We start from the raw sequence: 12,104 nt of genomic DNA, 5'->3' as shown, positions 1-12,104 counted from the left end.
TTACATCCAATCACAACCATGTCATGATAAATGAATTGACAGCATAATGAATGCAAAGCCTGGGAATTCAAATCCAGAACCTTCTGGATGAAAGGCAGAGACACTACTATTGTGCCATGGAGGTAGGTGAAGTGGCATAAAATATTACAATGGTCATTTGATAATTAAAGAGATAGCAATAATAATTCAAAAACAAGAGACAAAGTATTGAACTTAAAAACTTAAAGATGATGCTTTTAAAACCAAAACCAAATTGGCAACCTTATCAGTTGGTTTTGAAATAGTCATTAAAAATTAACTAAAAACAGCAGTTTAAAAAATATTTTTTTTTATAAATACATGTTCAACATTCAATTACAGTGCCAACTCCTTTAAGAAGTGTACTTGCTCAGTGAAAATTTTTAAGAGCGTAGTCATCAAACATTTACTTCTGAATTCCCAAGAGATACAATAACAACTAGCTGCAGGTTATGTATAAAGTTTTACCCATTTTAAGCAATAGGATGATCATTTCAAGTCTGGGGAAAAAATTTTTATTGAAAGCAAGACACAGATTGTCGATAAGTTTCCACTGATGAAACTAAAAGGAGGTAATGAGTTGCAATCAAATATTCCTTTAACAGAATTTTAATTAGGCACAGAAACAATTCAATTCATTAATAACAAAATTATTGTAAAATTGGCTGAAGAGTTCCAAAAAAAATTACAAACATAAAGAAAAGAGTCTTCTTACGTGTATGGATAGGGACTCTTACTCTAATATATAATGGATATAACTCAATTATCGGTAAAATTATCATATGTTGAATATTTTAATATGTTTAAGTTGAATTTAACTTTGAATTTTATGTAAAAAAAACTGTGATGTTCTACTACAATTGACAAATGGTCCCAGACCTCAGCCCAAGATATGTTTAGCAATCTCAAGAAATAAAAAATAAAGTTTGCAAACAGCTAAAAAATTTTTAAACCGCAAACTAGCTTAAACTTCAAGATAAAAATGTCACATTACAAAAAAACTAGCAGAGTGCAAATGTATTCTTGATAACCGTATACACCTGTTTATCTAAATTAAATTTATTATTACTTAATTTATAGTTTGAAATGTGCAGACTGCAATTTGGAATACATCATATGACTAATTGATTTTTTCGACTAGGATTAAAGAACACATCAACTGTATAAATAAAGGACACAAAGAACAATCTAATTTTGCCAAACATATTTTGGAACAGAATTATAATTATAACCTAATCAATTTTATTAATATTTTTGAATACTCTAATATTCTTTATAAAACAAATATTCTAGAAAAAGTTTGTTTGTACTTAAATAACAACAATCTGATAAACAAACAAACAAATTTTCATAATAATATTTTATTCAAACAGATTTTAAACAATAATTATTGATTCCTATGTTGGCCAAACTAATTTCATTCCAGCAAACATAACAGTTGAGACTTATTTAATGACAAGACGCATATACACACAACTTCATTTTACTTACTTCACGATCAATTGTTATGTTTTATATAAATTTCATCTAACTCTATTTAATATGTGAATTTATAATATATATTTAATTAACATATGTTCATGAAGATGGAAATAATATTTTCCAAAAGCGCTAGAACATAATCACTACTAATAATTGTTGGTAAGCAGAAATTATAATTTATATAAAAAAAACCTATTATATATTCCAACAGAGCTATGCTAAATAAAATTAATTGAATTATACATCCTGTGGCAAGGAATGAGGCAGATGCAGTTCTGTATGTGACAGTGTTTGATCTCTTTATCGCTTCACACAAAATCCATTGCGTCAGTTTTCTAGTAAACACACACTTGTCGGTACATCTTTGCAATATTAGCAATCATTGCATAAACATGCGTTCTGAAATGTTAAACGATTGATATTAAGTCATGTTGGACAACAGGTCCTGCCATCAAGGTATCATTGAGTGATATTCCATTATCTGTCTTAGCAGACGCGTCAAAGACTACTCTTTTTATTATAATGCTATTTTCTTTAAACATCACATGATGTGGTAGATAGTATGGATTCTCGATACCGCTACATGTTGAACAATATTTCATACGTCAATAAAGAGTCCAAAAAACAATCCATACAATAGCATCATTCAGGTTCACCAAAGTCAAAAGAATCCAAGCAAACCCAATCAGCTCAAAAGAGCATGGTAGCTTGTTTTCAGGGACAAAATATTCTACTACTGGATTTCATGGACAGAAAAAACAATCAGTTGAGGTTTACTGTGAAACACTTCCAAAACTAAGTGTGCAATTCAGAACCAGCAACATGAGATGGTCATCAAGAACTGTTCTCATATATGATATGCTTGGTCTAAAACTGCTGCCCATACGAATCAAGATTCAATACATTTGCTAACTTTACGATCACTCCTCTTACAATCCATATCTTGCACCTAATGACTAGCATATCCTTCTTTAGCTAAAAAAGTGGTTTGTTTATCAATGGTTTGAGAACAGTGATAAGCTGAAAACAGAACTGAAATGGCAGAAATTTCAGATAACAGAGTTTTATGAACATTAAATTAAAAAGTTTGTTCTTAGATACCTGAAATTCTTAGCAAACACTGGTGACTAGAGAAATAAAAGTAGGTGTAAAATCAGAAAACAAGTAATAGTATTTTATTCTCTTATTTTTTTTAATGGCCTACCAGCAGTTAAGTTTCTAAATACGCTTCAGCATGTTTTGGAATACCCACTTTCCACAAAATTGACGCTGATATTGTACTAAGAAAGTTTTATTATGAGTCTATATTTCATTTTAATGAGTCAGTCAGTAGAAATAAGTATTAATGATAGAATCTTGCAGAGATAAGGGGGTACACATTTTCATATAGCAACACACTGATATGATCTTGATTTTTTTGAGACTGATTACTGGATCTAGTCCGATAAAATAATTTAGTTTCATTAGCATAAAAACATCATCCTTAAAAATTTCTGGAGGATTTCAGACAGTTTATTACATAGTGAGTTTGGAAAGTTGCTGTGCACTAGAATTATGGAAGAGTAATGATGAAACTTTCTTAATTATTACTTTGTATTTTTATTTCATTATTTTATAGAAATGGATATTACAATAACTAGAATAGTTTATGAGTTGTTGAAAATTACCTCCTCCAACATCAATACAACACTGCACATGTTTCAGTTTGTTTTCAAACACTTTAACCAGCTAATGTACTGCAATGTCTCCTACATTTGTCTTTATTGCGGTTTTTAGTTTGTCAATCATACATGGTCTTTTGCAACACATTGCTTGTTTTGCTGCCCCCTTAGAAAGTAATCTCGGCGAGTCAGAACGGGCATTTGTGCAGGCCACAAAACCCTCAAAATGATTCGTTCACCAAAGACATTTCATAAAATTCATTGACCTATTAGCTGTGTGCAATGTGGCGCCATCTTAATCAAACCAACCATGACTGATTTCCACTTCTGTTAACTGACTAATGAAGTTTATTAAAACAGCACAATAATGATCACTATTAACTATATTTTCAAAAAAGGCTGGACCAACAATACGCGTTCTACTCACACTGACCCAGTCTCCAACTTTCACTTTGTGTAAAAATTTTCAAGCAATTCATGGGGGTTAGTTAGTTGTCATCAACAGTCATGTATATTGTCAATTAATATACCCTCCCAGATGAACCCATGCTTCATCTATTAAAAAAAAAACCATAATGTTGAGAATACCTGCAGAATTTTGGTCAATAAAACATACAAACCACTGAAAATAATTTAGCTTTTGGCATGATCATTTTTAGTCTTTTTAGCATGATTAATTTTTGGTCTTTTTCAGTTTTTGAATACACATTACTTTGTAATGGAAAAATTTCAGTTCTTTTCTTATAGTTTTATGTGGGGTAGCAAGTATGATATCTTGCTCCTTACGCATTGACATTGATGGACCTTTGGTCATAGCATCAGAAATTCCAAGCAGCTTCTGTTCATTTAGTTTTGGTGGGGTTTCACTTTAATGAGTCTTCAACAGAGCCTGTTGTCCAAATTTGAACTGCATTGTGGTGAGAAACAGGAGTATTTGGAGAAACTTTTCAGAAAACCTGTACTTCACTAAATCATTATATTTGTCACCTTCAAAAAAGACATGTTCAATGAGAAAAATGCGTTCCTCTACCAATAGAATAATTACGTTTACTTACAACTATTGATTCTGATAAATGAAACAACACAAACATGTTCAATCACAACTTGACAACTGATATTTTGGTTTATTACCAAGCAATCAGCAATGAACCCACACGGCAACCAATCTTATGCTGAAAGAACAGAATGCACCACATAATTTTAAAGCATACTACACAACAATTTTATGAATGCACTGTTCTTCAAGTTTCCAGTATTTTCATCAGCTGCTAGGTTTTCCCCATAAGCTTTTAAACTAAATTTGCTTCCTACATTTTCAGCAGATAACCAAAAATCTGTGGCTTTAAAATTCATTATGTTTTAACTTTTTGAAAAACTTTTCTGATTTTCCATTCAGTAATGAACTGCTAACAGACAAGCCTCAATCAGTTTAATAGCAGAAACTATTTATTTGTACAAAGCTTCCCTGACAAGCAGATTCTTTGTCACATTACTGATTTGAAAAGTCCACTAACACCTTATCTTAAATCCAATTTTTGTAATTTTCCTTCTTACAAGACATTACAGAGAGACAATACATATGAGTACTCCAGTATTCAGATTGGTAATGCTTCACACCATCTGTCACTTATCTTTCAAGCATAACCCATAATAATAGAAATCAGAAGGGAACTTTTAAAAAACAGGTACCAGTATCAGTTACACAATGGCTAAATATTAATACTATTAAGGAATTAATTAGTTTGCATATGCCTAATAATAGTTATATGCCTAATAATTAGTTTGCATATCTAATAATTAACATTTTTGTAAACATAAATTTAAAATGTAAAAATATTAAAAATCGTGGTATGTAATCAAAAAATTCCTGTGTTGTATACCTCACTACTTGAAAGTGTTTTTAAACTAGTAGAAACCACCTTAGGTGTTGCTTCAAAAATGGTAGGAATATAGTTCTGAATACTATTTTTTTATAAATTGAATAGGAACAATCTGATTATACTTTTTCTTTCTCAAAGACGTCTATAAATAAGAAAAATGGAAATTCTGCAAACTAAAACAGGTCAAATCACAAAAAAGCTAGACCAGACCCCCCCCCCCCCCCCTAAAAACAATTAGTTTTATTTTAATATTAATGAGTTTGCAATATAAGTTACTACTGTCTTTTTGTTACAACCACCAATGCTTTCATTGGATTCTAGTAACACTATTAAGTTAATAATTTCTTTATAAAAAAAGGTAATAATAAAATAAAATAAAAAAGGAAATCATACTTTCTTACTACATACTTAATTCGGTTTAGAACATCTAACATGCACAACTTTAAGTAAATGATTTAGGACAAGTGGATGATACAGCAGAAAAAACTGACTTGCATGCAGACTAAGAAAATGGTGAAGGGTAAAACTTAGGGACTGTGTGCTCTTTATAAGACCTCTAATCCCAGCTGATGGAAGAAGACGACTAAGTAAATAAATAATAAATGTTAATTACGACTACTGACCTGTGGAGGAATTGTTGATTGGACAGATGAATCGCTGTTTGTACTTTCAGATACTCCAACCGATGAAGAATTCTCAGATGATATGACACCATCGCTTCTAATCTGTTCATCCAGTACTTTCTGACTAGCTTCAATCGTCGTAAACTCCAAAACATCATCTTCAACTCCAAGAATGGTTTCACCAACTTCCGCAATACTTTCCAATTTCTAAAACCTCTTTACCATTGAAATGACATATTTTATGGGCTTTCAAATATATTATTAAGAAAATTCAATGAAAGTGAGTATCGAGATCAATATACAACAGATTACACAATTTCTTTTCATATAAACATCAAAGCCACACTGATCAAATATCAAACAATAGACCTACAAGTGTTTTTAAAGTTTAAGTTAAATGTTAATGATAATGAATATAAATACATTTATCATATATCACTTCATGAATAAGAAAATATACTACTGACAAATATGTATAGCTGAATATCTTTCAAACTGAACATTCATATTACCAAATGCATTAAAAATATACAAAAGAATAATTCTTGTTTTCTTTTTATGTAGACATCGTAATACAAATGAAAAAAAAAAAAAAAATAGTAAAAATTTTTTACATAATATAATACAAACAGTATATTTGTGGCCTCTACACCTAACAACCAGATTAGATAATATTTAAATAGAAACAAGTTCAATAAAACAAGTCATAAAATAGTCATGACAAATGTAGTATCTATACAATCAAACTGTGATCAGTGTCAACAAAACAAATTATTCAAAACAAATAAATGATTTAAAGCCAAATTTAGTTACATTTGCCTAACAAACAATGACATAATTATTGCAAGAACATAGTGTATTTAAACGTTTATATTACTGTGAATAAATTTTTAAACTGATTTTGTTATATTTAAATATAAGTTTTTATTTAAGAACAATATTTCTACATTAACTAACTTTATGCTGAAAACTTCTTAAAAATTAAACGTGACTGAATGTCAGTCAATACATTCTATAAGACATCTTCTAGCATTCTATAATGATATTATAAAAAATTATTTGCAACACTAGCATGACAAGCGATTCATAGGCTAAGTTAATTCACTTATACTGTTGGCTATCTATAATTGAAATCTATCTTGTATTAACTGTAATTTCTAGATATAAATAATATTACAGGTGAAATAGATAAAAGATTCTTAAACCGATTCTTCCAACAGATTTCTTTTATGTTAACATAAATAAAATTGTATTCCTGGTAAAATATCCAAAGAAAATTTTAATAAAAGGCTGCACTATTGATTTAATAATCTACAATATTGGTTTTAAAAAATAAACACAAATTTGATATTACTATTAAATTTAACTATACATCAGACAGAATACATTAAGAAATTGTACTTGGCATTTCAGAGTAAAAAGATAAGGGCGAGACAGATAATGTCATTAAATAGTATTTCAAAATGATTAAATCAGCATCTAAAACAAAAAACTAGCCTGTTCTACTAATACTACTACTACTACTACTACTACTACTACTACTACTGCTACCTGTTACTACTACTACTACTACTACTGAGTACTATCAAAATTTAAAGATCCATGAACAAAATGTAATGAACTGATGATATCTGATTGTACTAAGTTTTTTTCTTCCTCTGGATACTGGTTTAATGAACTTAGTCTTTATACGTAGATTTACTGTTATCAAATTTATCATGTTACTGGAAATTATAAAATTATAATATCTGCCAAACTAAAGGTTATCTTTTGAGCGTATGCCTCCAGCACAGGATAACTGAGGCTGTGGAAGAGGCGGGCAGGCTCTCTCAAAGTCAGTATGGCTTCTTCCAAAAGGGGAGGTCTGCCCTGAATACTGTAGCTATTGTTTGTGACGTGATGAGAAGGGCCACAAGGCGTAACCGGTGAGGAATGTGTGTCCTTGTTAACTTACGACATGAGGAATGCATTCAACTGCGTTTCTCACATCGCCATAATGAGGTCTCTAGAAGAGCATTGGGCTCCTTCATATATGCAAGATGGTACAATCATACCTAAAGAAACGCAGGTTGGTGTGCAAGATGGACAACTGCAAGATTGACAAGTTGAAAGAAGTCTACATAGAGGAGTCCCACAAGGGTCGGTCCTTAGACCAACCCACTAGACAGGAAGCCATTGACAAGAAACAAGACTCCTACCAAGTGATTAAAGACTGGATGGCTGGGGTTGGGCTTATGCTGGTCCCAAAGAAGACGTGGTGGTGATATCCTTTGTAGAAAAGAAATTGGTGTTGAAGTTCACACTTGAAAACAGCAGGATCATCTCAAAACTGGTGATAAAATACATTACATTGATCTTTGGGTGAGTGCAAGATTGAGGAGCTGCCTAGAGTTGATAATCATGCAAAAGAAAAGACTACAAGAACCTTTGCTACCTGTGAATAAAGGGTGATTAACGGCTGAGATCACAGAGGAGTTGATGGAAATCTGGCAACAGCATTGGGACAGAGGAATGAAGGTACGAATGATGTACCACTTAATCAGAAACATCAGGAGCTGGTGTAGGAGAACCCATGGTTCATTGGGATATAGTTTAACACAGTTCCTGATGGGCCATGGAAGCACAGATTGTATTTGTTCAGATTCTTTTGATATTTTTCGGATCTAAGTCCTGAATGCACAGAGGAGGAAACCCCCTCCCATGTGTACTTTTGCTGTCTACGGTTTGAAAGAGAATGTGAAGAAATGCTGGCTGCCCTTGGTGTCGAAGCCATGTTTCAGCCAGAAGAAACACAGGGTGTATTGATGAGAGGACCCAATAAGTGAGACAGTGGAGTTGTATGTAAAGAAGGTAAATGAGAAGTTACACAAATGGAAGGAGTCCTGACAGAGAACAAGGCACCGGAGAGTGCCAGGCAGGACAGGCTCGCGGCTGAGCACCTAGAGAGTCTCCTGAGCATCTGAAGGTCACCTTGGTGTAATGAGGCCGCAGGCATTCCCCCAAAGCCTGATGGTGTGTTCACTGTGTCTTCAGAGCAACAACAGTGGCTGTAAATGGTAAGTGTTATTTTGTGTACACTGCCAAATGTGCTTTTGAGTTTGAGTTTTGAGTGAGTGTTATTTTTGTTTGTGATTGCTGCAGATGTGTCTTTTTGATAGAGGTGTGTTTGTGTGATACGCATGTGATATTTTTGGTTGTGGCTTGGTTTGGTTGGTGTAGTTGATTGTATGGGTTTTCACATATGTTAGTGGTGTCCAATTGTGTGTGTGTGTATGTGTTACACCCCCTCCACAAGTAAAGCCCCATCTGCAGTTTCCAGGAGTGGTTAGTCAGGCATGGAGGTTTGGTTGATAGTGCGCAGGCACTACACATTCAATACCATCTTGCAGAACGTGTTAGCGAATCCAACACTTTTATTATAAATGAAATTCCTCCACCTCTTAAAAAAAAAAAAAACTGAAGGTGATACAGTTAAATGAAAATAAATTCTAGACTTTTGCGAGTAGGCTCAAACATTTCTGAACTCTTACAAGTAGTTAAGTAACTTAACTTGTAAGAACTCTTACAAGTTAAGGTAAAAAATAAGTAACTTTTAGGTAGTATTTATGTACCTACTAATTCAGATGTTACTCTATATCAAAGCATGTATGATGAAACTGAAAATGTATTGTTAAATTTTGAAATTAAAATCCTACCTTGCCGAATTAAAATCAAAATGTTAAATTTTAAAACATGTCTCCTCACCTAGAAGAGATTAGATGGAGTAACCAAAATAAAAAAAATTAAAAAGCAAATCCTTAGATTTAGTATTTATAAATAATTTAAACTTTGAAATAGTAGCGATAGAGACCACATGGATCTTGTATCAAAAATTGATAAACATTATTAAATACTTCCAACTGAGTTTAATGATGATATATTACACAGCAATCATCAACATACTTAAAAAAAGGTTTGCTGGTTTATCCTATGAATAAAGATGATCTGAAATTTTTGCACAGAATAAAAATATATCTGATTTTATAAATTTGTAACAAACATTAAGTAGATTTTTAGTCACTGTAAATGTACTGATCAAAATTTTAACGTTAATAAGTATAAAGTTACAACATATTCCAGGAGAAAAAAATTTTATGCTACACAAATACTGAATTGAGAAGAATTTGTAAATAATCTTAAAGTTTATTAATCTCAAATTTGGTAAATTTATTAATATTTTCAAAGGCTTTGAAACTTTATAAAACTAGAGATTAATAAAACCAAATACAAAAGACTTTGGTCCTGAAACATTAAAAAATTATTATACCTGATATTAGTTAGCCCCATTTAGAGTAAAAACTGCAGAAATTGAGTGCCAAATATTGTAGTATTTTATTTATGAAAATAGTATATGTAGAGTAGTATTAACTGTAAGGTTCAATAAATATTTATACTTATTAATAACCTAAATAATTACTCTTATTAATAAAATATATAAGCAATGAAGTACATGTATACACTCATATCACAATTTCATATATAACAATGCAATCCCTAGCATTGCCCCTTTAACATTCAAAGTTGACATATTTCAGAGTACCTCCATTTTCAAAATTACATTTAATACATGAGTAAAATTAAATATAAATGTACATGTTATTTTTAGTATTCATGTGCTAGGAGTAACATAAGTGTCACAAGTTTTAGCACTGATGTTTTAGTAGAAAGCTTTAACACATAAGGGCTACAAAAAGATTACATTAGCACTCATATGACTGCTAAAAATAAACTTTAGCCCTGATGCGATTTTAATTTAGAATAAAATCATACACTTATTGTAGCACCAAACGGAGCTGAAAATAGTAAATTTACATTCACAATATTCATCTTATTTTCAGTACTCCCAGATCTTTTCATACGTAAAATTTCTTATATTGTAAGTTCCAAAATTTAATATACTTTGAAAATGTTAATAGGCAATTGTTATATATTAATGGTTTGAAATAAATTAGAAAGAATTTTCTACTATTGTTTCTTTATTACAACTGTACTGTTTGCTAACCTCTCACCCCTTTCATGGAAAAGTTACATCACACCCTTTCATTGAAAAGGTCCCAGGTCTAGGTTCAAATCCTAAACAGGTTGAGCAAATACTATATTCTTAAAAATTTTCATATCATACACTTGCTTATTATGGTGGAAAAATTGTAAAAAAATCAGTTACTTTTTTTTGTGAAGATGCAGGATATTTTACAGCTTCTGAAAAATCCAGAGCCAAAGCAGACTTTGAAATCATTATTCTAGATGAAAGGTAGAAATATTAATGGTCCACTAGTGCTCAGAAGAATACTAAAATGAATACTGCATTAAAATCTCTTACAAATTTTTAATCATTATGCGACTTAATATTCTAAGAGAAATTGTATAAAGGAAGAGAAAAGTAGGTAAATACATACAGAGGTAGTATCTATGACAGAAGTAACTGGTAATGACTGCTGCTGTTGACTACTGCTTAGTAGTTGAGCAGCAACATGTTGAAAATCTTCAACTGAGAGATTTAAGCCACCCACACCAGATGTTAATGCATCAGTTAAAGATAACCATTCTACCCTAAAAAAAAAATTAAAAATAAACCACTGATCATAACAGAAATTAAAATAAATTTTATAAAACTTAATTACTTCTCAGTATACTGTTACACTATTGAACAATTCTATTACCATATTCATAATAAACATTAATTAAACTACATAAAATTGTCACTGAATATTAATACGTCTAATCAGTTGTCAATAGAACTTTAAAAAGTGAATGCCATTCAACTACATTGAACATTTTATAAAGAGTAGCAGTAAAGAAGGGACAGCGAATTAATCACGTTCAGAAATTAAAACTCAACACATTAAATATAATTAAGCTAAATTGAGTAAAATCTATTTCAGATAAAAACTAAATAACAATCAAATAAAAATATGATTAAAGTCCACACAATAATTCAAAAACTTCTTCACTGTTCGATTATGACAAAATACTGTTCATCGAAAGATTGTAACCTAAATTGAAACGGAACTGAGTAAGATTAACGTTTTAGACAATAACATATAAAACAATTGATAAATTTATGAAAGACACAAAGATAATAGTTTTAGTTATAAATGCACTAAAAATCAATAATTAGAATTTATAACGCAGTAAAAAATAATAAAAACTGCATGCATGCACTTACCCCTTGCTAGTTTCTATCAAAATCCCATTCTTCAGAACATCATTGGCTTCCGTTACAGTTTCCATTCTAGTCTCTATCAAGTCCATTCGTGGTTGCTCATTTGATAAACTAAAAGACAAAGTTTTGGAATTCTTAAATACATCGCTAATATCGGAACACAAGAAATGACCAAGAACTTCGTCATCCATAACAAATGTTCATTTTTGTTTTTATATGATGCAGTTCTACAACCTTT

At 31.1% G+C, this 12,104-nt stretch overlaps 1 protein-coding gene across 1 annotated transcript in view; it reads right to left on the bottom strand.

Moving 5' to 3' along the window:
• Positions 1 to 12,091, bottom strand: part of LOC142324725 (uncharacterized) — a 33,011-nt gene extending 20,920 nt beyond the window's left edge. The window contains exons 1-3 of the mRNA XM_075365644.1: positions 11,870 to 12,091; positions 11,100 to 11,253; positions 5,665 to 5,871 (exon numbers count right to left, since the gene is read on the bottom strand). Of these exons, the coding sequence (XP_075221759.1) occupies positions 5,665 to 5,871; positions 11,100 to 11,253; positions 11,870 to 12,057 (549 nt within the window). The 5' untranslated portion in view covers positions 12,058 to 12,091. The remainder of the gene's footprint in view (positions 1 to 5,664; positions 5,872 to 11,099; positions 11,254 to 11,869) is intronic.
• Between the last annotated feature and the right edge of the window lie 13 nt (positions 12,092 to 12,104).

This window comes from Lycorma delicatula, chromosome 5, assembly GCF_047948215.1.
Source record: "Lycorma delicatula isolate Av1 chromosome 5, ASM4794821v1, whole genome shotgun sequence".
In the NCBI taxonomy this organism is placed as follows: domain Eukaryota; kingdom Metazoa; phylum Arthropoda; class Insecta; order Hemiptera; family Fulgoridae; genus Lycorma; species Lycorma delicatula.
Note: the sequence above shows the minus strand (reverse complement) of the source record. Positions and strands in the feature narration are given on the sequence as shown.